At 57.1% G+C, this 22,522-nt stretch overlaps 2 protein-coding genes across 51 annotated transcripts in view; both read right to left on the bottom strand.

Moving 5' to 3' along the window:
* Nucleotides 1-2,943: 2,943 nt before the first annotated feature.
* On the bottom strand, nucleotides 2,944-5,556 carry GFRA4 (GDNF family receptor alpha 4). Its single transcript, XM_065521814.1, has 6 exons — nucleotides 5,420-5,556; nucleotides 4,611-5,009; nucleotides 4,423-4,532; nucleotides 4,194-4,328; nucleotides 3,870-3,961; nucleotides 2,944-3,686 (listed from the first exon to the last, which is right to left on the bottom strand). The coding sequence occupies exons 1-6, from the start codon at nucleotides 5,554-5,556 to the stop codon at nucleotides 3,606-3,608; spliced, it is 954 nt and encodes a 317-aa protein (XP_065377886.1). The 3' UTR covers nucleotides 2,944-3,605.
* A 5,593-nt stretch (nucleotides 5,557-11,149) lies between these two features.
* Nucleotides 11,150-22,522, bottom strand: part of ADAM33 (ADAM metallopeptidase domain 33) — a 14,101-nt gene continuing 2,728 nt past the window's right edge. The window contains exons 3-22 of one of the 50 annotated variants that reach the window (XR_012419189.1): nucleotides 20,262-20,338; nucleotides 18,234-18,312; nucleotides 17,981-18,057; nucleotides 17,712-17,901; nucleotides 17,426-17,491; nucleotides 17,273-17,344; nucleotides 16,956-17,122; nucleotides 16,785-16,869; nucleotides 16,564-16,706; nucleotides 15,890-16,433; nucleotides 15,706-15,795; nucleotides 15,298-15,493; nucleotides 15,041-15,149; nucleotides 14,745-14,943; nucleotides 14,583-14,660; nucleotides 14,399-14,507; nucleotides 14,168-14,315; nucleotides 12,703-12,794; nucleotides 12,463-12,535; nucleotides 11,150-12,153 (exon numbers count right to left, since the gene is read on the bottom strand). Coding sequence is in view for 33 of the 50 variants with exons in the window: in XM_065522815.2 (XP_065378887.1) it covers nucleotides 11,542-11,606; nucleotides 12,463-12,535; nucleotides 12,703-12,794; nucleotides 14,168-14,507; nucleotides 14,583-14,660; nucleotides 14,745-14,943; nucleotides 15,041-15,149; nucleotides 15,298-15,493; nucleotides 15,706-15,795; nucleotides 15,890-16,070; nucleotides 16,564-16,869; nucleotides 16,956-17,122; nucleotides 17,273-17,491; nucleotides 17,712-17,901; nucleotides 17,981-18,057; nucleotides 18,234-18,312; nucleotides 20,262-20,338 (2,538 nt within the window). In the remaining 17 variants the exon portion in view is untranslated. Of the gene's footprint in view, nucleotides 12,157-12,462; nucleotides 12,637-12,702; nucleotides 12,795-13,950; nucleotides 14,508-14,582; nucleotides 14,661-14,744; nucleotides 14,944-15,040; nucleotides 15,150-15,297; nucleotides 15,494-15,705; nucleotides 15,796-15,889; nucleotides 16,434-16,563; nucleotides 16,870-16,955; nucleotides 17,123-17,272; nucleotides 17,492-17,711; nucleotides 17,902-17,980; nucleotides 18,058-18,233; nucleotides 18,396-20,261; nucleotides 20,339-22,522 lie in introns of all 50 variants that reach the window. The other 49 variants (XR_012419188.1, XR_012419191.1, XR_012419190.1 and 46 more) reach the window with 49 other exon arrangements.

Raw genomic sequence — 22,522 nt, 5'->3', positions numbered from 1 at the left:
TGAGTTCATTTCATTTCTGGTTTTCATTTATTTTTTATTGAGACAGGGTCTCACTCTGTCACTCAGGCTTGAATACACTAGCACAATCACGGCTCACTGCAGCCAACTCCTGGGCTGAAGTGATCCTCCAGCCTCAGCCTCCTGAGTAGCTGGAACTACAGACGCACATCATCATGCTTGGCTATTTTTAAATTTTTTCTAGAGACAGGCTCTATGTTGCCCAGGCTGGTCTCAAACTCCTGGTCCCAAGCAAACCTCCAGCCTCGGCCTCCCAATGTGCTGGGATTATAGGAGTAAGCTGCCTTGCCCAGCCTCCAGTTTTGTTTTGTTTCATTTTGTTTGAGACAGAGTCGCGCTCTGTCACCAGGCTGGAGTGCAGTGGCACAATCTCGGCTCACTGCAACCTCTGCCTTCCAGGTTGAAGCAATTCTCCTGCCTCAGCCTCCTGAGAAGCTGGGATTACAGGCATGCTCCACCACGCCTGGTTAAATTTTTGTATTTTTAGTAGAGATGGGGTTTTGCCATGTTGGTGAACACAAAGTATTTGAAAGCTGGTTTAACATACAGTCAGTTTCCCAGCAATGCAACTACTGTGTACATCAAGGGAAAACTGAACTTCGTTTTCCTTAAAACTTATCACCAGCTGGTCATCATTTTGACAAATTCTGTCAACAACAGCAATGTCATTCCTGGCATCTGTATGGGTCACATCTGAACAGACACACGCCCTGCAGCCCTGCAGGTACTGGCTGTATAACATGCCTAGCAAGATTTCCCTTCCACCCGGTGTCCCGGAAACAAGAAAGCAATTGTGATCTGCCCACCTCAGCCTCCCAAAGTGCTGGGATTACAGGCGTGAGCCACTGTGCCAGCTTCTTCAGTTTTTTTTTTTTTTTAATGCTTATATTTTACTCTAATTAACTGAGTCAAAAATGGAGAAGAGTTGAACACACTTTCATGTAAGGCAAATCCTTTAGCTGATATTTAATTCTGCATTTGGGCTACCATGCCATTGTGGTTAGCGGGGCAAGGTGATGAGTTCTCCCTCAACACATACACCCTGCCTCTCCCCAACCCACTTACAGGTGTCCATTCCCACGCAGGCGCTGGGTGCCTTAGAGTATTCCCTCTTCTTCGTAAAGTGAGAATGGGCTGGACTCAGCTTCAATGCCCAACGACTCCTTTTTTTCCTTTGGGAAACTGTCCTTCCCCTTCCATGTAACCATGGTGGGCTGAGATCACTCACTGAGCTACAGGAAAAGGCCCATTACCCATGCTGGGCCCATCAGGGTTCTGCCTGGGACAGTCCATGAATGCTGGAAGAGAGAGGTACTTTCCCTACTGAGGCTGCTAAAAGGAGACACTGCAAACTGGGGCTGCTGGTGGCAGTCTTACCCTGTCGGTGACAGCCTGCCTGGCTGCAGGGAAAACCAATGCACAGACCAGCAGGGGCAACATCATTTGAACTCCTAGAGACAGCTGTGCCTGAAGCCCACATGGCTCAGGCACATGCTCAAGCCACTCTGATTTGTTTGTTACAGTCAAGAGAGTCCTTCGCCGGGCACAGCAGCTCATGCCTGTAATCCCAGCACTTTGGGAGGCCGAGGCAGGCAGATCACTTGAGGTCAAGAGTTCAAGACCAGCCTGGCCAACATGGTGAAACCCCGTTTCTACTAAAGATACAAAAATTAGCCAGGCATGGTGGCCTGTGCCTATAATCCCAGTTATTTGGGAGGCTGAGGTGGGAGAATCATTTGAACCTGGGAGGTGGAGGTTGCAGTGAGCCAAGATCGCGCCACTGCACTGCAGTGTGGGTGACAAAGCGAGGCTGTCTCAAAAAAAGAGAGTCCTGACTGAAGCTGAGAGGCTGGTGGCCAGCCACCAGGAAGTAGTGTTTGTGGGTCTGATGTGAGCTGCTAAGTCCACACCCGATCTCAGAGCTGGTGGCTCTTTTTCCAATCAGGACAGTTCCAGACCTGAGTTTTGGTGTGGTCTGTACCTAATCCCTGTGTCTTAGGTCAGGATCTCTAGAAGCCAAGCTCAAGACAGGAGTTCTCAAATGCCATGGTTTATGGAGGGAATACCTTTTGGGGGAACCTGCCAGTGAGGAGAGTAGTAGGAGTAGGGCAGGGGCAGGAGCTGAGCCAGGTGGGGGTCCCAGCTGGAGTCTAGCCTCAGCTTGACCCCACAGGGGCTCTGGAGCAGGAACAGCACACGGCATTGTCCCTTGAGGCAGTCACTGGCTGCAGTTGCCTCTGGGAGCAGAGTAAAAGCGACAGGCATTTCTGGGAGTGCAATTCCCTACAGAAGGGGGCAGCTCTGAGCTGTGTTACCAGCCACCATTCCCAGCGGCTGAGGGATGCGCTGCACTCGCCCAGAGAGGTCTCTGAGCAAGGCCCCCACAATCTCCACTTCAACCTCCTGCCAAACCTCAAGCAGACTGAGAAGGAGCCGCTAGAGACACAGGAACCCTTTCCTCATCAGGAGTCTCCATGCTTTGGAGGAAGAAGGAGGCAGGCAGGAGGCGGGAGGATCGCTTCACCCTAGAGGTTCAAGGCTGCAGTGGACTGTGATCACGCCACTGCACTCCCACCTGGTGACAGAGTGAGACCCTGTCTCAAAAACAAACAGACCAAAAAAACCAATGCTCTTAGTATCTGCTGGGTCCACATTGGGCAGTGTGTGTGACACAGCCACCCCCAGCTGCAAGGGAGGCTGGGAAATGCAGTTTCATTATCTGAGGGGAGAAGGAAAGAAGAGACAAAAGCAATGAAAATCCCTGCCATGAGGAGCTGAGAGCTGATTCCTTTCAGCTTCCTTAGGTGAGGTGATGGGGCCCAGAAAGGTTCTGAGGCCACTGGAGGTCACACAGGCCAGCAGGGATACATCCAGCGGCAGACCCTGGTCCCCAGGCTCCAGGACACAGATCACATAAAAGCAAGGTCAGTCTCAGCACACATAGGTTTAATAAGCACTGCGTGTTATTCCTACAGCTGCAGGAAACCAGGGGGAAGATGGCCACAGGGCCAATGCCAGGCAGGGCACACGGTGGGGCCCATCAAGCAGCATATGGGGAACAGGGAAGACTGCCAGCATGGCCATGGTGCACAGGTGGCTACAATGGTGGGTAATGCCCAGCTGGGAGGATGCAGTGTTAGAAGGGGTCTTGTCCGATGGATTCCTTAAGGGGTTATCTGCTTGGGAGGCTGATATAACTTCCTAGAATTCTGGGATTTTTGAATGGTCTCTGACCTTCTCTAGGAGATCTGGGGCTCCAGGGAGGTCTCAGCTACAAAAGTGACCCTCTCCTGACCCAACCTTGTGAGAGACGCCAGTGGTCTCAAGGTCTGTGGATAAAGGGAGCTACAACCAAGATACCTCCTGACAGGGAGACCGGGGGCTTTGCAGTCAGGCCCCAGCCTACATCCCTCACCCCAGGGGATGGCACACAGGGTATCCAGACCTACAAAGGGCAGCGGGGTGAGAGCACCAGGGCCGGCTTGGGGGGTAAGGCAGTCCCTTTTCAAGGGGCCAGCAGGCCAGAGAGGCAGCCCAGGCAGGCAGGATGCGGTAGCTAGCTGTGCTGTCCAAGGTCGCTGTCCTAGTCAGAGCAGGGCCGGGAGAGCCAGGACAGGAAGTATGGAGAGCAGAGAGCGTCCCTCCAGGGCCCTGACTGCGGAGGACACCTTGGGGGTGGGAGCCAAGTGCAGACTTGAGGCAAAAGCCTGGCTCTGCCCTCTGCCTGCACCCCGACCCCAAGCCCTTCATGCCTCCACCCAGGTCCACTCGACACGGAAAGGTATGAAGGTAACAGTGGGGAAGGTGACAGTGGGGTAGGTGCCAGCTCACCCTCCGCTCCCTGCACCTACCTGCAGGAGGCTGTGCTCCGGGTCCCCCTGGGGGTTCAGCTGGTCCAGCAGGACCGGGGGCCACCCTCTGGCAAAGGCCTGAATGGCACCATCTATGAAGGGAGGGGTCCAGGGTGGGCTTGGCTGGGAAACCCTAGCACAGGGCCCAGCACAGGGGACAAAATGAGAGAACTACTGCTGCAAAGACTGGCTCCTTGGGACGGAAGGTGCGTGGTGAGGAATAACAATAAGGACAGTTGTGACAGAGTGACTTAACTGTACAGTCTTCCATTCTCCCCTCTAAAATGGCTCCCGGCCCCCTCCAACCCCGCCCGGGCCCCTCACCCAAGCAGCGGTTCCTTGTAAAGAGCCCGCGGAAGGCTTCGCAGTCCTCACGCCGGTTCCCGCTGGCTCCGCAGTCGCACCAGGGCGCCACGCGCGCGCTCACGTTGTCCACGTAGTTGGGGGTGACGGCGGTGCCTGCGGGGACCCCGAGGGCGAGGTCATCGGCCCACCCAGGCGGAGATATCCCCTGGAGAGCCCCCGCCCACGCCCAGATCGCAGCCGCGCGTACCCACGAGGCCCGCGTAGGCGCGCAGGCAGCGGGCGCGCTGGTCCCGCAGGCAGCCGTCGGGGGCGCTGGGCGCGGGAGTGCATGAGGCCTGAAAGGCCAGGAGGCGCGGCCTGCGCGGCGGGAGGGCGGTGAGCGGGAGAGAGGCTCCGCCCCACCCTTGTCACTGCCCCGCCTCCGCCCGCGCGCACCTGCAGACCCGGCTGCGCTCGCAGAAGTTCAAGGGCTCAAGGCAGGAGGGCGGCGCTGGGCCGGGTCCCGAAAAGGCGCAGGAGGGCACGAAGGTCTGTCGCCGGCGCTCGGCGCACGCAGAGCCCGCGCACGGGCAGAAGAGCAGTGCGTGGGTGAGCGCGGGCGGCCCGCGGGCGAAGAAGCGGCGCAGGGCGCGGCGGCAGCGGGCGCGGGGACAGCCCCCCTGCGCGGCCCGGCTCAGGCACTGCGCCACGTACTCCGAGCGCAGCCGCTGGCACTGCGCGTCCGCCGTGCAGGCTTCGGCCGCGTCCACACATCGGTTCCCTCCGGCCGAGCTCACCGACCCTGGGAAAGGAGCCGGCAGGCTGCAGGTCTCCGTGCGCCCCGCGTGCACACTTCACCCAGCCCGTCCACGCCCCTGGAAGGTGGGGGACACTGAAAACCTGAGAAGGCACAGAGTGTGGCCCAGAAGCGGGGCCGACTGGCATTGATAGGCTCTCCATCGTGGGGATGGGCAGCGGCGGGCTCTGGAGGGCCCTGCAACACGTCAGGAATGAAGAGGGAGCATCAAGGCTGAGGCCTTCCCCAGAAGCTTAGGCCCCTCCTTCCCAGGCATCACCACCATTCCCAGAACGGCCTCACAGGTCCAAAGACGGGTCCAGGGGCTCCTCCCACACTCACGGGCACTACCTGACGGGGGAACAATGAGGCTTTCTGGGGATCTGGCCAATGGAGACTTTAAAACCAGAGATGGCATAGAAGACAGTGGCTGCTCCTAGTCTCTTAATGACAGGCTGGGACGCCATACCTTTCCTCTTCTACCCCTCCACCTCGTCCCTTATCCCCCACCATGGAGACGCTTTGGGTGGGTCTATTGGTTTCTGTTTCTCCCTCTTTCCTGACCTCGTGCTCCTCCTTCCTGATGCTCCCTTGAGTCGAGGTCATCCTGCGCCATCCAGGGTAACTGTAAGTTGGGACTTGGCAGCCCCTTCCCAGAACTTCAGTCACCAAAACCAGGCTAATCGAATCCCCCCCAGCCTTCACAAGTTCTCCAGTCTGGAGCACCTCATTCAGACTAGAAGCCTTTCTGGTGCCCAGCCTGAGTGGATGTGCACAGCCTGGCCCCTCCTCCATCTCCCTGTGTGTTTGTGCACAGGGGTTAGGGGGTGGTCTCACACCCCAAGGCTGGGAGCAGGGTGCCTCTCTGGCAATGGCCGTGTCTTTCAGGCCGTGGATTGGACCGCGTGGTGAGAGTGATTCCTGCTGTGACTTCAGCACTGGCCTCTGCAGGAAGGATGAACATAGGTCGAGGGCTTAGAATGGTCCCTGAGTAGAGGGGATAGACGGCAGCGGGGTCTCCCTTCCTCTCCTCCTCAAAGGGCACACTTTGCTCTTCTCTCACAGCCTTGCCAGGCACATCCCCGGGTCTTGGCTGCACACACCAGCACCTCGTGTGGCCTAAGGGTTTGGACCCACCTCTGCCTGTTGCTTACCTGTCACCCTTGCCCAGAACACCCTTACCCCGTCTCCACCCTTACAGCAGCTCATCTCAGCTGCAAAATCTCCGCCTTAAACCTTTACCAGATTCCACTTTTCACACTACACTCAGTAAAGTGACCCCTCCCTCCGCGACATCCACGCAGAGAAGGAGCAGTCCAAGAAGGTGGAACAACAGATGAACAACACCGAAGATTCACAGCAAGGAATCTGTGCAATGAGTAGGAGGGCTGAGGCTGAGGGGAGGGTGAGAGAGTTGGGAGACGGCAGACAATAGGCAAAAGTTCCTGGGGCAGGGGTGCCAAGGCTGGACTCGGGACGGGGGTGGCGGTGGTGGCTTGACTGGGCTGGGAGGCGAGGTGCTCGGCACATAGTGGGGTCTATTGCCAGGTGTCCCCAAGCCCTGAGCACAGGCCTCTCGCTGGCAACCCTTCTTGTGGCTCAGCTTTTTCTGGAATCTCTTGCCCTCCCACCTTGTCACTGAGGAGCAGGGACAGAGAAGCCAGGGTTCGGAGTCCAGAGGAAGACAGGGGTGCTCACCCAGTAACAGCAGCAGCAGCACAAGCCCCAGGCAGCAGACCATGCTGGACCTTGAACAGAGAAGGATGGCTGGCAGAGCCCTAGTCTGATAGGCGCCACCTTCCTACCGCCTCTGGAGCAGGAGCACAGTGAGAACCCAGCTGTCTGCGCTGATACCCCTGGGAGGAGCCTTTGCTGCGACAACTCCCCGCCCTCATTAAGTCTCCACCCCAGGCTGCACCTTCAAGTAAACCTGGGAGCCACGGGATTCCGCACCTGAATGTGCCTAGATGGACCCCAACACACTAGCCCCACCACGCACACCCAGCAACACACAGACAACCACCCAGGGAGACCTGGTCCCTCCCATGCTAAATTAGGAACACTATGAAACAGCATTTTTCTTTTCCTTTTTAATATAATTTTATTTTAAACTTAAAATTTTTTTTTGAATAGAGTTGGGGTCTCACCCTATTGCCCAGGCTGGTCTCGAACTCCTGGGCTCAAACGATCCTCCCACCTTGGCCTCTCAAAGTGCTAGGGTGACAGGTGTGAGCCACCATGCCTGGCCTATTTTAAACTTCTTATTGTTGACTGATTTTAGACTTGCAGAGAAGTTGGAAAATGTAAGCATTTTCCTTACACCCTTTACCCAGCTTCCTCTAATGGTACATCTTACTTAATCATAGTCCGATCATTACAGCTAGGAAACTAACCTTTGTACAATCCTATTAACAAAACTGTAGACCATTTTGCATTTCTCATTTTTCCACTAATGTCCTTTTTCTGTTCCAAGATCCATTCTAGGATCCCATGTCACAGTTGCCTCCTTAGTCTCTTCAGTCTGGGAGTTCCTTCATCTTTCCTTATCTTTACCCTTGACGCTTTTGAAGAATCCTGGCCAGTTATTTTGTAGAATGTTTCTCTTGAGTTGTCTGATGTTTTATTCTGATCAAAATGAGACACAGTGTTGTTTTGACTAACCAAAAAGTTATTCTATAAGTAAATATTGAGGTTAAAAATCTCATCCAACCTGAGCAACAGAGTAAGGCCCTGTCTCAAATAAAGTCTCAATACTGAGATTTTTAAAGTGACCAAAAAAGCCCCCCATTATTTGTCTTGCCTTTTTTTTTTTTTTTTGAGATGTCTTGCTCTGTCACTCAGGCTGGAGTGCAGTGGCACAATCTTGGCTCACTGCAACCTCCACCTCCTGGGTTCAAGCAATTATTCTGCCTCAGCCTCCCGAGTAGCTGGGGATACAGGTGCCTGCCACCTGTAGAGATGAGGTTTCACCATGTTGGCCAGGCTGGTCTAGAATTTCTAACCTCAAGTGATCCGCCCACCTCAGCCTCCCAAAGTGCTGGAATTACAGACATGAGCAACTGTGCTCGGCCTCATTAGCATCTTAAATCTCCACACAAGGGTGTGTTTCTTACTATTATAATGAGCAAAGGATCTGTTTGAGGACAAGTAAAATAAAAATGCGCTTGCTCTCTGCAGGGGGGAGTCCCTGCTGAAGATAGCTTTGCTTGAATGAGCTCAATTGCAGTGCCAATGCTGAGGCTTGATTGTACGGTCACCACAGTTGCTGCTGCGCACCTAGAATGTGGTCACTTTCTTGACTACGTATCCTGTCTCAGTACATCTGTCTGTGGTTTTTGGTGGTTCACTTCCTAATTTTTTTTATGAATCGGAGGACTCTGATGTGCTTTCTACTGTGCTAACCACGGCCACTGAAGCAAAATGTAAACCAAGATGCCCCTGCAGTGGTTGTGCTTCACTCTACAACATGTTACCAGAAAGGGGTCCAGATTCAGACTCCCGGAGAGAGTGCTTGGATCTCCTGCAAGAAAGAGTTCGAAATCAGTCCGTAAAGTGAAAGCAAGTTTATTAGGAAAGTAAAAGAATAGAAGAATGGCTCCATAGACAGAGCAGCCCTGAGGGCTGCTGGTTGCCCATTTTTATGATTATTTCTTGATTATATGCTAAACAGGGGTGGATTGTTCTTGTCTCCCCTTTTTAGACCATACAGGGTAACTTCCTGATACTGCCATGGCATCTGTAACCTGTCATGGCGCTGGTGGGAGTTGTAGCAGTGGGGGCGACCAGAGGTCACTCTCCTCGCCATCTTGGTTTGGGTGGGTTTTAGCCAGCTTCTTTACTGCAACCTGGTTTTTTTGTTTCTTTGTTTTGTTTTTTGAGACAGAGTCTCGTTCCAGGCTGGAATGCAGTGACACGATCTCAGCTCACTGCAACCTCCGCCTCCTGGGTTCAAGCGATTCTCCTGCCTCAGCCTCCCAAGTAGCTGGGACTACAAGCGCACATCACCATGCCTGGCTAGTTTTTGTACTTTTAGTAGAGATAAGGTTTCACCTTGTTGGCCAGGCTGGTCTCAAACACCTGATCTCAAGTGATCCACCCACCGCAGCCTCCCTAAATGTTGGGATTACAGGCATGAGCCACTGCACCTGGCCTATTGCAAACTGTTTTATCAGCAAGGTCTTTATGACCTGTATCTTGTGCTGACCTCCTGTCTCATCCTGTGATGTAGAATGCTGTAACTGTCTGGAAACGCAGCCCAGTAGGTCTCAGCCTTATTTTACTCAGCCTCTATTCAAGATGGAGTTGCTCTAGTTCACAGGCCTCTGACACATCCTCTTGTGTTCTGGCGTGTGGCAGGAAAGAGGGATGAGGGAAGGAAACTCAAGACCAAGCTCTGACCACACAGGGCAGGTGCACTCTCCCACCTGTCTGTGGGTGCCACAAGTCAAGGGAGGGGGCGGGAGAGAAGAAGGCGTGACAGATGGCCGCACAGAGTGTCAGAGGAAGCCCAGTCCCTCCCGGGGCAGCCCAAGCAGCTGGTAGTTGGGTGACCAAGAGAGGGCGTCACAGCTGAGCTGGGCTCACTCACTGCCCCCAGCTCGATGTCCACTCTGCCCCTCAGCACCCCCTGCTCAGCCTCAGGGTCCATACCTGCCCTCCTGCTTCCCAGTCACTTCTGCGTCCCTCCTGCTTTTCTGCTGTTGGCCCCATGCCAGCTCCTTTCCGCTGAGCTTCTGTTTTCCAGTTCTCCAGCACAGCCAGGTGATCTCGGGCTCCAGACAGGCCTCTGCCCCAGACTGGGACCTCCCTTCCCACAGCCCTCTTTCCTTCCCACTTGGCCTCCCCAGGGTTCGCCTCTGAATGGGGAAGGGGTGGAGGGGGTGCTTAGGGAATAGCCAAGAGGGCAGAGTTGGCCTCCCCTAGGGTCCCTTGTAACTGCAGTGCCGTGGGGTCCAGACATCCCCTCCTGAAGGGTAAGAGCGGGGGAGGTATATTAACATGTTTTTTTAGATTCTTTTTTTTTTTTTTTTTGAGACGGAGTCTTGTTTTTGTCTCCCAGGCTGGAGTGCAGTGGCGCGATCTCAGCTCACTGCAACCTCCACCTCCCATGTTCAAGCGATTCTCCTGCCTCAGCCTCCCAAGTAGCTGGGATTATAGGCACGTGCCACCACAACAGGCTAAGTTTTGTATTTTTAGTAGAGATGGGGTTTCACCACATTGGCCAGGCTGGTCTTGAACCCCTGACCTCAAATGATCCACCCGCCTTGGCCTCCCAAAGTGCTGGGATTACAGGCGTGAGCCACCATGCCTGGCCTTAGATTCTCTATTTCATGATGGTTTAACATCTTGGGGTGGGGACTTGTTGGCTGGACAGAAACTGCTTGATTCTTGGGGATCAGAAACAACTCATGCCTTTCATATGCAAACCGACCAGTCTTGAGTCCATACACGAACCACCCCCTTCAAGGAACTCTCATGTACTAGGCCAGTATTTCCCCTGTCTTAAACCAGCTCAGCGCCAGGTACCGACCCAGACAACTAGGCCCAACCCCACGCCCCAAAGCCTACCAGAATGATTCAAAATGCCAATCCTACCCTCTTCCCCCGGCCCCTTGGCTTCCCAGTGGAAACAGCACTGAGGGCTGTGGCCTGTGCCTTCCACTGGCTCCTGATTCTGTCCCTGGACCAAACCTAGTGCGTCCCCACTGTGGCCCTGCAGGGTGGGAAACTGAGTAATAACTTCTTTCAACAGCATTGGCCTCTGTGTCATCATTTTGTCACCTTCATAAATTAAAATTTCGCAACTACAACTGAGGCAGGAGGGGGCTTTAGAGAGCACTCTCACCTGGCCCCTTGGACTTGTGGAGTGGAGCCTGAGCTGAGGTTGCCTCCCCACACTCAGTTTTGGGATGGTTTTGTTAATGCGGCAAAAGCTGGCTGATATAGGCCACTCAGCAGCTCTTGCATGAAGCAATGGGAGAATGTGAACACCCAAGGGAGGCAGGAGCGACAGAGCAAAGAGAGTGTTCAAACTAGGCAACACCGTCCTGTGCCCAGACACATGCCTGAGACCCTGGCTGCCGTCTAGGCTTGGCCTGCCAGCCACCACCCTGCTAGCCACCACCCTGTGGGGTCCTCAGGGCACCCCATAGGGTTGAATTTACATATAGAAAAGACTAACCAAGGTCCAAGTGCAATATATCTTTTTAAAATTTATTTTAGAGACAGGGTCTTGCTCTGTCACCCAGGCTGGAGTGCAGTGGTGTCATCATAGCTCACTGCAGTGTTGAACTCAGGCTCAAGTGATCCTCCTGCTTCAGCCTCCTGAGCAGCGAGGCCTACAGGTACACACCACCATGCCCAGTTAATGTTAAATTTTTTTTGTAGATACAGAGTCTTGCTATGTTGTCCCAGCTGGTGTGGACCTCCTGGTCTCTAGTGATCCTCCTACCCCGGCCTCCCAAAGTTCTGGGATTATAGGCATGAGCCACCATGCTTAGCCAACGTGTCTTTCTTCTGACTTCTACTTTGGTATCTTTTCTTAAATGGTTCCCTCTGTCCTCTCCCATACACAGAATGGGGGAGAGGCTGTCAGACTCTGAGCTCCAGAACTTCAGGTGCAGCACTGGGATTGTTGGTGGAGGCTGAGGAACCACCTAGGGGACAAGACAAGGTGGGAAGAAACAGGAAGGAAGGTTCTCCAAAATTATGCTTGTTTGCAGGGGCAGTGGGAACTCAGTCAAATGACAGGGCCCCAGGACCTCTAGCTTCTGGCCAGCAGTCATGCCCTCCACAGAGCTGGGTCTGTGGAAATTGCATGTAGGAGACGCACCAGGCTCCCAGGACAGAGCCCTTTTCAGGTGGCCAGCACTACCCAGCCTCCACTGGTGAGGGAGGTCAGGGGCTGTGTGACCTTTGCTTCTGGGACTGATGGATTATTGAGCTGGAGAGTGTGCCCAGCAGTGTCCCCTTGCCCTCAGGAGCTTCTAATGTGGCTCTGGGTTCCTGGAGTGGGTGGGTTGAAGCTCCACTCGGGGAAGAAACTTCCAAGCTGCCTGAAGGTGCTGGAGGTCCAGTGATTCACTAGCTCTGCCCCTGGAGTTCAAGTTCCTGGAGTGGCTGTCAGTGGCCACCTGTCTTTAAATCTGTTCATTTCAGGAGCTACCTCTCACCAGAGGCAGGATCTTGGCATCTGGACTTGATCTGCTGAGAACGAGGAGAATATGTTGTCCCCTAAGGACCGGGGCCCCAGGCTGCAAGCTGTGTGACAGGGAGCCCATCCTCACTCAGTGAGGACCAATGATCCAGGAAAAGCCACAGCTTCTCCCTCCCCAGCTCAGGGGCTTCCACCATCCTGGTCTCCATGATAACAGCTTCTCCAAGAGGTCATAAACTCATTTCCATAATAACCTGAGCCCAGAAACCTGATTAGGGAGCAGCGAGCTGAGGGGTGGGAGAGGTGGGAGGGTGGGTGATGAGAGGGGGAGGCTTTGAATCCGGGTCCCTGCCTACCTTGGGGGTCAGGCGGGACTGCGGGCCACAGGCTTCTCAGGGTGGCTGCTGGGCTCATGAGAGTTCTCGGGGCCTGGGAGCAATGGTGGAGGGTGAATGCTGTGAATATGGTCAGCAGGAGACCCTGGGGCTGGGGGGGCCACAGTGGACTCAAGGTGACTGGGTGCTGCCCACCTGGAAAGAGGCAGGAGGCATGAGCCCCTCCCTTCCCTCTCCTCCTCCCCCTGGTGCCTCACTCACCCAGGGCCCAGGGCTGTCCAGTGGCTGTGGGTCCCAACTCCATGGGGTGAACGCCGCCCAGGGGGTGGTCCCTGTGTGGGCCATCCTTGGGCCTGAGCAATGTGACAAGAGTCCAGGAGGTTGGCACAGTGACCCTGAGTGGGTTATTGCCTCCCCACAGCATGGTGTCCAGTTCTGCGCTTACTGAGTTTCTTGGGGGCACCTGTCTGCTCCAAGTCACCCGCTCAGCTCCCTTCCTGCTCCCTCTTCAGGGAAGCCTTGGGATCCAGGCTCCACTTGAGCCTCATGCCCTCGGCTGGCACCTCCTCTCTCTAGTCCTAACATTTCCTCCAGGCTCTGGCACCACCCAGCAGCCTGGCACTCTCTGAATGTTGGCATCGTTCAGCTTCCAAAGAACCCTGGGCGTCCGCCCCTTTGGCAGCTATGTCTGCTCTCCTTGCCCCTGGGTACCCTGCTGCCCTTGATGATTCCAAGCCATCTTTGCCTGTCCCCATCCCATCTCCCAGGGCCTTGTCATTTCCTGTGATGTTCCTTCAAAACACTCTCCCCTGCCCTAAGACTCCCCCCGCCTGGGGATGAGAAGCAGCCGCCGCCCTCTGCAGCGCCCCCTCCATGCTGACACACCAGGCTCTGGCCACCTTGCTCCTCTGCCCACACACCCTCAATCATGACTCACTGTGTCAGGGTCCTCTTAGCTGCTACCTGGGGCCCAGGTGGTGCCCTGCCCCTGTTATGCCCTCTGCCCCCATCTCTGGCCCAAATCCTGCCATCTCCCTTGGTTTGCCTGGAGCACTCCAAAGATCAGGCTATGTCAGACATGGCCACAGAGTGCCTGCCCTGCCTAGGGCCCTGGTGCAGGGTGAGTCCTAGGACAGCCATGCTTAGTATTATGTGACTCCCCCCTCCACCACCACCCAGGTCCCAGGTCCCAGAGAACTGTTTTAGGGCAGGGCCTTGGCACAGGGGCAGCCAGTGCTGCAGCTGACCAGTGGTATGGAGTGAAAAGATGTGCTGGGCCCAGCATTTGGGAACTTCAAGGGGGTGACAGAGGCGATTTAGGCAGAGGAAGTGGCAAAGGGCTGAAAACTCGTGAGACAGAGGCTAGACAGGCCTCCAGGGGCAGCATGGTACAGGGACTGCAATCTGAGCCAGGGGAAAACAGGGCGAAGTCAAGGGTGAGGCATTCAGCTGGTGGGAGAAGCAGGAGCGTGAACAAGAGGAGCTGTACTGGGAGGTGGAGGGCCATGCCTTGCGGTGCTGGTGGTGGGGCAGGGATCCACCCCCTTGCTTGACTGGGAGGCCACTGGAACCTCCTGTTCAAAGTTACTTCTTTCCACAGCCTCTGGGGCTGCTCTCTGCACCTGGGGGCAAGGCTGAGGGCCTGCTCCAACTCCTGCAGCCCCAGCAGAGCTTTGAGGAGGTGAACCGCAGGAGTAGGCTCAGGAAGCAGGCACTTGGAGCCTACCCACTGCACGCAGGGTCCCTCCTGCAGCCCCAGCTGCATCGCTGCAGATGGGCTCCTGGGAGTCGGTAGCAACACCAGGCCAGGCCAGCCCCTGGGAGCAGAGGCAGCAGGACGCTGAGGAGCATGGCCAGCAGGAAGGTGTCACGGTCTGCGGGGATCGGGGGAAGGGGGACTGAGTCCTGAGCAGGTGCACCACCCCAGCTCCTGCCCACATGCCCCCCACTGGTGTACTTTCAGGCTGCACAGGGCCACTGTCCGTGCTGCCACCAAAGCCTGGGTTGTCACAGAAGGGTGGAGCCCAGCCTGGAGCACAGTGGCAGTTATGGTTGCTATTGCAAACCTGCAGAGAAGAGAAGGGAAGGAGGGTCACGTGGGATTAGAACCCCAAGGTCACCCCGACTCCTCGGGCTCTCACCCCATGGCTGTGGCAGGCAGTCAGGCAGCGATGCAGCTCCTGGAAGGCGGTGTTCTCGCAGCGCCTACTCTGGCACACCTACGGGCGGTGCACCAGGCAGTGAGCGGGACACTGGCCTGCACAATTCAAGTGGCAAGGAAGGGTCGGGTGGGCAGAGCTCACCATTCTAGGTCCACACTGGGTGCCTGGTTCTACCATGCCCAGGCCAAGCAGGTCCAGCTGGGCACCAGGGAGTGCCAACACTCCCCGACAGGTCACTTCATGGCCATCTAGGTGAACGGTGGAGTCCACTGGCACCATGTGCGGTGTGAGCAGGCTGGGCTTTCCGCCCTGGCACTGTAGCTTCCCACACAGGACATCCCTGGGGAGGAAGCAGAGGGGAGTCGACAGCTGCAGTACCCCCCTTCCCCAAACCCACTCCATAGCTTCTGCTCCCTCCACTCAGCTCCACTCCCTACCTCCCTGCACAGGGCAGGAAGTGGCCCTTGCTGTCCTGGCCGCAGTTCCCGTGGGCATCTCCCGCAGAGTTCACCACCTGGAAACAGGCCTCGGGGGCTGGATGGGAGCCTGAGGAAGAATGGGCCAGGCTGGGGGCAGCTCGGAGAGGGGCCGCGCTCAGCGGGCCTCAGTTTCCCCTGCCCATCTTCCCCACAGTAGAAAACTGGCCCCACCAGAGGATGGGGAACAGGGTGCAAGGGTTCTCCTGTCCTCTCACCAGGCCCCCAGAGCTGCTGGCACTGCTGCTCCAGCGTGGGACATGCGCCATCCCAGCAGTAGCCACTGCCCCTGGCACAGGGTGAGCCGTCCAGTAGGTAAACGTCTGGGGGACAGTGGGAGGAGATGCCCGTGCAGAACTCAGGGAGGTCACAGTCGCCCATGGCCTGGCGGCACAGCGCTCCAGCCGGCTTCAGCTACGCAGGTGAAGGGTAGTGGGGAGGGCAGAGAGAGGCCGTGGGCAGTGAGAAGTCCACGTCGAGAGCGTGGCTCGGAGCTGGGGGAGCCAGGCCGACCCACGCCAGCACCAGCACCCAACGGGGGAACCTGAGGGCACCAATTAACTAAGGCCAACAAACCGGCTCCCAAGCGGCCCGAAACCCTCACCCTGACCCTTCCATGCCCTCACCAGGCAGTGCGCGCAGCAGTCCCCGTGGGCGCACTGGGCCCCCGGGCGCAGCGAGCAGTTGTGAGCAAAGCAGCAGAGGTCGCGGCACTCCTGGGACCAGAAAGGCAAGAAGGGACCAGGTGAGGGCGCAGCGCCCCAGACCTGGGCCGAGAGGGCGAGTGGGGGTCGGGCGAGCCGACTTAACCTGGCCAGAGCCGCAGTCACACTCCTCGCCCGCCTCCACAAAGCCGTTCCCGCAGCGCGCCGGCAGCACTGGGAGTCCGGAGTCCGGGGCATTGGAGAGGCACGCGCCGCCCCCCTTGCGGAAGAAGGCACGCAGCTGGCGGCGGCTGCAGGCGCTGAACACGCGCGGGAACGGGTGCCTACTGGCACGGGGAGGGCATTGAAAGTGGAGAGACAGTCCTCCAACCCCCGCGCTTCTCCGATCCCCATCCCTGGGCTTGGCTACAGCCACCAGATGCGCAGACACGCCTGAGTGATGGGAGGCTCGAATCCTCTAGAGGCAGAGCCCAGAGAGGGGAAGTGACCCGCGCAAAGTCACACAGCGAGCGGGACGGAGGACGGTGTGGCCCCAAGAGTGGGCAGCCCGGGACCCAAGGTGGAATCGCGACCCGGCGGTGCGCCTCCTGGTGTAGGAGTAACCTCGCCAGGTTACTCGGAAAATTATCTTCATACCGTTGAGAATCCACTTTGCCTGAGCTTCTTCCCTTTAAGCCTCATAAACCACCCTGAAGCGGACACTATGATCATTATCCCCATTCTACAGAAGAGGAAACTGAGGGACGACCAAAGAAACGCAGCGGAGGAAGTCCCCAGGACTAGCCGCCCCGCCGCGGCCCCGACCCACCATGCGCGTACCCGGTGGCCGCAGCCATGACGCAGCCTCCGGACTCGGCCGCAGCCTCCACGCAGCAGCCGTCGGGGTCGTGGCTGAGGCCGAGGCTGTGGCCAATCTCATGGGCCATGGTGGCTGCGGCGCCAATGGGGAGCTCCGAATGGTCCTGGGGGACCGTGGGAGGGCGGTCACTGCGGCCGTAGAGCCTACCGTGTCTCCCCTCGCCCCCGCCCGCGGGGCTCACCGTGCTCACGCCTCCCGAGCTCTCGGCGCGGCACATGCCCTCGACGGGCGCCAGGCCCACTGTGGCGCCCTGGAAGGCGCGGCCCCTGGGGGCGGAGCGCGGAGTGACCGGGCGGGGCCGGGAGGTGAGGCCGCCCGGCCCAGGACCCGCGTCCGGGTCAGAGGCACCCACGTGAGCAGCTGCGTGGAGTCGTGGGGCCGCTGCGCCCACAGCCTCCGTCGCCACTGCAGGAAGGCCCAGAGCGTGGCGTTGGCGTCCTGCGTGACGCGGCTGCGGTCCCGCTCGGTCCACACTTCCAGACCGGTCAGCACCACCTGAATGTCCAGAGTCCTGAGAAGCTGAGGGCGAAGCGGGGCTGAAGCCAGGACAGGGCGCCCCACGGCGCCGCTGCTCCTTCATGGGGGCGCCCTTCCTCTTCCCCACACCCCACTAGCACCTGCCTGTCCTGCCGCCGCCACCCGCATCACCACTCTCCCCCCGCCCCCAACCTGGTCCACGTAGTTGGCGACTTCCAGGAGACGCTGTTTGGTGTGGTTCAAGTTTCGCTGCTGGGTCAAGAACTGGGAAGGCAGAAATCCTGGTGGCTTGAGGTGCTGAGCTGGCCCCATCCCAGACCCCGCCAACCCCTGGGGTCTCCTCACCAGGGTGTGGTCTGCCACAATGTACAGTTCCAGGTACCTCCCGGTCCTGCGCGCTTCTCGCCTGTCCTGCGGAGGGGCAAATGGGGTCCCTGAGTGGAAGCTGCTGGGCTTGAATCCTGACCACCAACCCCAGCTCCCAGAAAGAAATTTAACATGTTTGCTGGAACTTTGTTTCTTCAGACTCCAGTAAAAATACTGGGACTTAAGGCCTGTGAATTCCTGTCTCTTCTGATTTGGAGAGCTATAGATACAGCATTCCCACTCCCATCCCCTGGATGCCCCTGACCCTGCTCTGGGGAGCCCCAGGAAGGCTGGCCATGCCCGCTTTGTCCCCAGGATCTCTATGGCCACAGGCTCCTTTCCAGGTGAACAGCTGCTCCATCCGGAAGATCTTGTGGGTTGAGAAGTCCTTGGAGCCCCGGGGCGGCCAGGGACGCAGATAATAGCTGGCATTGCTGCTGAGGGTGATCAGGCCACTAGGGTGCAGAGGGGTAGGAGTGGGTGTGAGGGAGCTCTTTCCCCATCCCAGGCCCAGCCTCCTCTCCCAGAGCTCACCTCATCCCAGAGCAGGTGCAGAGGACTACCCAGGAGTTGGGGAAGCCCCTTACTCGCCCTTGGTAGTGGCAATGATCCTAGGGAGGAAGGGGCCAGCCCCACATCTCAGCCAGGGCTGGAGCAAGAGGGGCAAGAGGGAGGGTGTGGCAGGGGCTGGCTCCAACCTCCCCTTAAGAATGCAAGGAGGAGGAGGGGTAGGAATGGTGGGGGGTACCTCTGGGGGTGCATCCCAGAGCCCATGGAAACATCTCACCTTGTGGTTGGGGGCCAGCACCACTGGCCGCCCATCTGGGGCGTAGTGGGTTTCTATGTATCCTGGGGCCAGCAGCCTGCTGAGAGGGGGTGTTACAGGGAGCATTGAATTTGGCTTCTTCCTGCTGCCTCCAGGATGTCTCCCAGCCTTCCTTCCTAAATGCTAATGGAGCAGCTTTATGAGTGAGGCACTCAGTGTGTCTTAGGGAAGGGACAGGAGCAATGGTGACTTGTTAAGATCAGAAACTCTTGGGGCTAGAGGAAGGAGCCTTGGTGATGGTTTTGTTGTGGGAGGTGTGAGTATGGGAAGTGCCAGGGAGGATGCCAGGGAGGAGGAATGGGAATAGAGGAAGAGTTTGTGGTTCCCAGGGGACCTGCAGCAGGCAGCAGGATCCACAGGTCAGGAGGGGAGGAGTCAGGAGACACTGCCGAGGAATGGGACTTGGAGTTAGGGAAATGCAGCAACCTCCCCAGGTTCCCCTGCCTGCTGCCCTCCTTTTTTGGGCATCTGGTCAACCCTCTTGCCCCCACCTACCCTAGATCCTTGAAATATTTTCCTCAGACTTCCAGACCCCACATACCTCCCATCTGTTCTTCAGTGACTGAAGCTCACCCACTGCCTCTAGAGAAAACAGAACCCCCACCTGCCCACGCTGCTTCCGCCCTCCCTGCATTCTCCACACCCCACTCCGGTAATGATTTCATTTTCAGGCTCCATCTCAACAGGATCTTTCCCACGTGGATGGATCAATCATAAGTCAATATCTCTTCTTTAAAGAAAATCCTTTACCCCAACCTCACTTTGGCCTCATTACCTCCAGACCACCCCCTAATGATGGCTGCTTCCCACCTCCCAGGCATTCCACTACCTGCCCCAGCTCTGCCCCCCACCCTCGCTCCACACACACCCGCCACCCTAGGAGGTAGGTGATGTGACCACTCCATTGAAATGGTAGGGACGTTGGCCCCAGGGAAAATATGGTTGGGCATAGTGGAACTAGAGTTTGTTCCCAGTTCATCCAACTCCACGAGGGAGAATAAAGTACATGTCAAGTGCTCAGAACAGTGCCTGCAGTCAAACAAGCACTCAGTAGGTAATATATATTGATAATATAGTCTGGGTGGTTTTAAGAGCCTGTGTTCCAACTGGGACACCCACCCCACCCAGCCCAAGGCACCTTCCTGAGTACAGGTCTGCCTGTCCCTTCTCCAGCTCAAAATCTTTGGCTCTGGATGGTCCAGGACACTGAGCACTAAAATGGCCTTTTCTGTGATCTGGCCCTCCTGGGACTCCCCAGATTCATTTCCCCTGCTCCCGTCCCTGTAGATAGAGACCTTCCAGGCAGGTCAGACTGGAAGCCCCCAAGTGTAGCCACTGCATCTTCTTCTTTTTTCTTTTCTTTTTTTTCTTTTTTTGAGACAGAGGCTCACTCTGCCTAAGCCAGAGTGTGCAGTGGTGTGATCTTGGCTCACCACAACCTCTGCCTCCTGGGTTCAAGCAATTCTCCTGTCTCAGTCCCCTAAGTAGCTGGGATTACAGGTGCTGCCACCACGCCCAGTTAATTTTTTGTATTTTTAGTAGAGACGGGGTTTCACCATTTTGGCCAGGCTGGTCTCAAACTCCTGACCTCAGGTGAGCCGCCCGCCTTGGCCTCCCAAAGCCACCGCATCTTTGTCCCTGCCCTTCACTTAACCGGGAGTGCCGGCTCATGTTTGGGATCCCTCTAGGATTCCTTTAGACTCAGCATATCTTGCACCTGTCCACTAGATGGTGCTCACTCATCTCCAACAAGGAGCTGACAAGCCGCTCCTGGGGTTGGGAGGGTGGATGTGCCCCACAGCCGGGCTGACAGCCTCAGCAGTCCTCTTCAGCTTCCAGGGGGCCAGCCACAGGCCTGCGTGACTCTCCCTGTCATCTGCACCCTCTCTGGGGTCCTCTGCCCATCCAGCCACCCGCACAGATCCGTGTCAGTCCCTGCCCCACAACACTGACCCCCTCCTCCCAGCCCTACCCCAGCCTGGCACTCACTGGTTCTTCTCCAGCTCAAGCAGGAGCTCCTGGCCTTCAGCCTCCAGGGCCACCAGCCCCATGTCTGGCTTCAAGACCTGGGCAAGAAAGAGTGTGGGGCTGAGACAGTGGCCTCCAGACCTCCTGCCTGTCAGAGAGCAGGTGGCCTGTGCAGCTGGCTGGGGAGGAAGTTCTTGAGGAGAACGTGGGCTGGGGGGTCAGCAGGACCCCCCACATACTATGGAGGGTGTGGAGGAGGTGAGAACATACAAAGATGTTCCCAAGCTCAGAATGTTTGCTGTCCTGACAACAGCCACTTGGAAGGGCATTGGCGCCTCCTGCCAGGCATGCTGACATCCTCCCTAGAGACCAGAGGTCCCAGAAAAGTGCCCCTCGCCTGGCCCGCCCTCTTCTTTCATGCCCAGAAGGGGTATCAAAAGCAGGGGAAGACAGAGGGGTGCTGAGGACATTGTGGGGGCACCGGGTAGCCATGGCCAGGGCCTCCTCACAGCCTCTGCTACCGGAGGCTTGTTTCCAAATGAGCTGCTGCTCATTCCCTATAGAATTCAAACTTTACTCCTCCACTTCCAATTTTGGCAAACTGCTCCCTCTTCCAAAGTTTTCCTGGGCCTCCAGCACTGTCTGTCCCTCCTGCTCCGACACCTGCTTCACTGGACCCAAGAAGTAAACATGGACGCCATTCCAGCCAAGAGAGCACACTGGCTCTCAGCTAGGTGTCAAGAGGCTGGCTTGGCCAGCCAGCCCTCTCTCCTTCCCCCACCCTCTTGGCATCTCCCACCCTGTGGGAACACCCCACTTCCCCCTTGTCCACTCAGCCTGGCTGGGGGCCCAGAGTTGGAGCCGGCCCAGGAGCTTCCTGGGAGGCTGCTGTGCCTTCAGAATGTTTAACCCCCGACTCCTTTTCTCCAAAAATGCACTGGGCTGGGGCCCTGTCCAAGGGTCTCAGAGTCTTTGGAGGGAGTTCTTCCTTTGCAAGTGGGGAGCAGATAGCCCTTGCCTCCCTGGCCACAGGCCCCACAAGGCCTCCGGCATGAGCTCATGTGGCTGGAATGTCACTTGCTTTATTGGGGAAAGGTTTGCATTGGGAGAAAGGCAGTGGCCCAGATGGAAGGCCATACTCGAGGTCCCGGTTCCTCTGCAGCCCCTGCTGTCTTTACTCTTGCCCTCCTGGTACCCTGCCCCTCGATATATACCCCCCTTCTTGAAATGTGAGTGTTTCCTGCCTATTGGAGGGGATACCCAACCTCTACTCTGTCTTCTGTACCATCTTGGCAGGCTTCCTGGGGGCAAAGACCCACAGTTATGGGGAGCAGGGCCCCTTTGGAGCTCCCCTCTTGGTCACAGCCCAGGCCAGACAGACAGGGAGGCCCAGAGGCAGAGTGACCCCAGCGTGTGCCCAGCCTTCCCCTCCCGGGGATGGGGAGGGCAATCTCAAAGCTCAGGCCAGTGCTGTGCTTGACCAGTGCAAGGGGGGCCTTATGGACCTAGGGGATCCCAGTGAGGGCCCTGGGTTGGGAGCTGCTGGGTCTCTGGGGGCCTCCCAGCCTTCATGGTAATGCTCCCCTGCCTTCCCTCTTGCTGGGTTTGGACAGTAGGGCTGAAAATTCCAAACAAAGAGGGCTCTCTAGGGGGGGCCTAAGGGGGGCAGGGGTGTAGCCAATGGTTTAAAATCGTTCAGACCTTAGTGGGTCTCAGGCTCCCAGCCTAAAGAGCTGTGTGACCATGGACAATTTCCCCAACCTTTCTGGGATTCCCTTTGCCCATCTGTAAAATGGGCATATCAAGGGTACTGGCCTCTTAGTTTGTAGCACAGATATTACGGCACAAACAGATGGGGCATGGTTATTCTGGAAGCTTGTGAAGGGCGGGATTGGGAGGAGGCTGGGGCACAGCATCCTGCAGAAGCACATGGGGTGGTCTCACATCTGGGGGAACACCAGGAGAGTGACCACTGCCCCCCCCCCACCAGAAGTGGATTCCACAGGAGCCAGTGAGGCTGAAGGTTCAGGCCCTCAGTGGTGGGGCCCTGAGAGGGACAGCAGTGTGTCCACAGGGTCACATGTTCTGGTCAACTTTGCAAAAGGTTTTCTTTTTAGTGCTTTTTTTTTGTTTTTCAGGCTCCTGAAAAGCTTCAGGCCCCACAAACCCTGGACCCATTTCTGCCTGGTGGGGGTGGGGGTGGCCCAGATCATCCAGGGAGGGAGGGAAAGGGGGAGGTGGGGCGGAGAAAGCTGAAATGACTTCCACGTGTACGGACTCAC

This window comes from Macaca fascicularis, chromosome 10 (assembly GCF_037993035.2).
Source record: "Macaca fascicularis isolate 582-1 chromosome 10, T2T-MFA8v1.1".
NCBI classification, from domain to species: Eukaryota; Metazoa; Chordata; class Mammalia; order Primates; family Cercopithecidae; genus Macaca; species Macaca fascicularis.
Note: the sequence above shows the minus strand (reverse complement) of the source record. Positions and strands in the feature narration are given on the sequence as shown.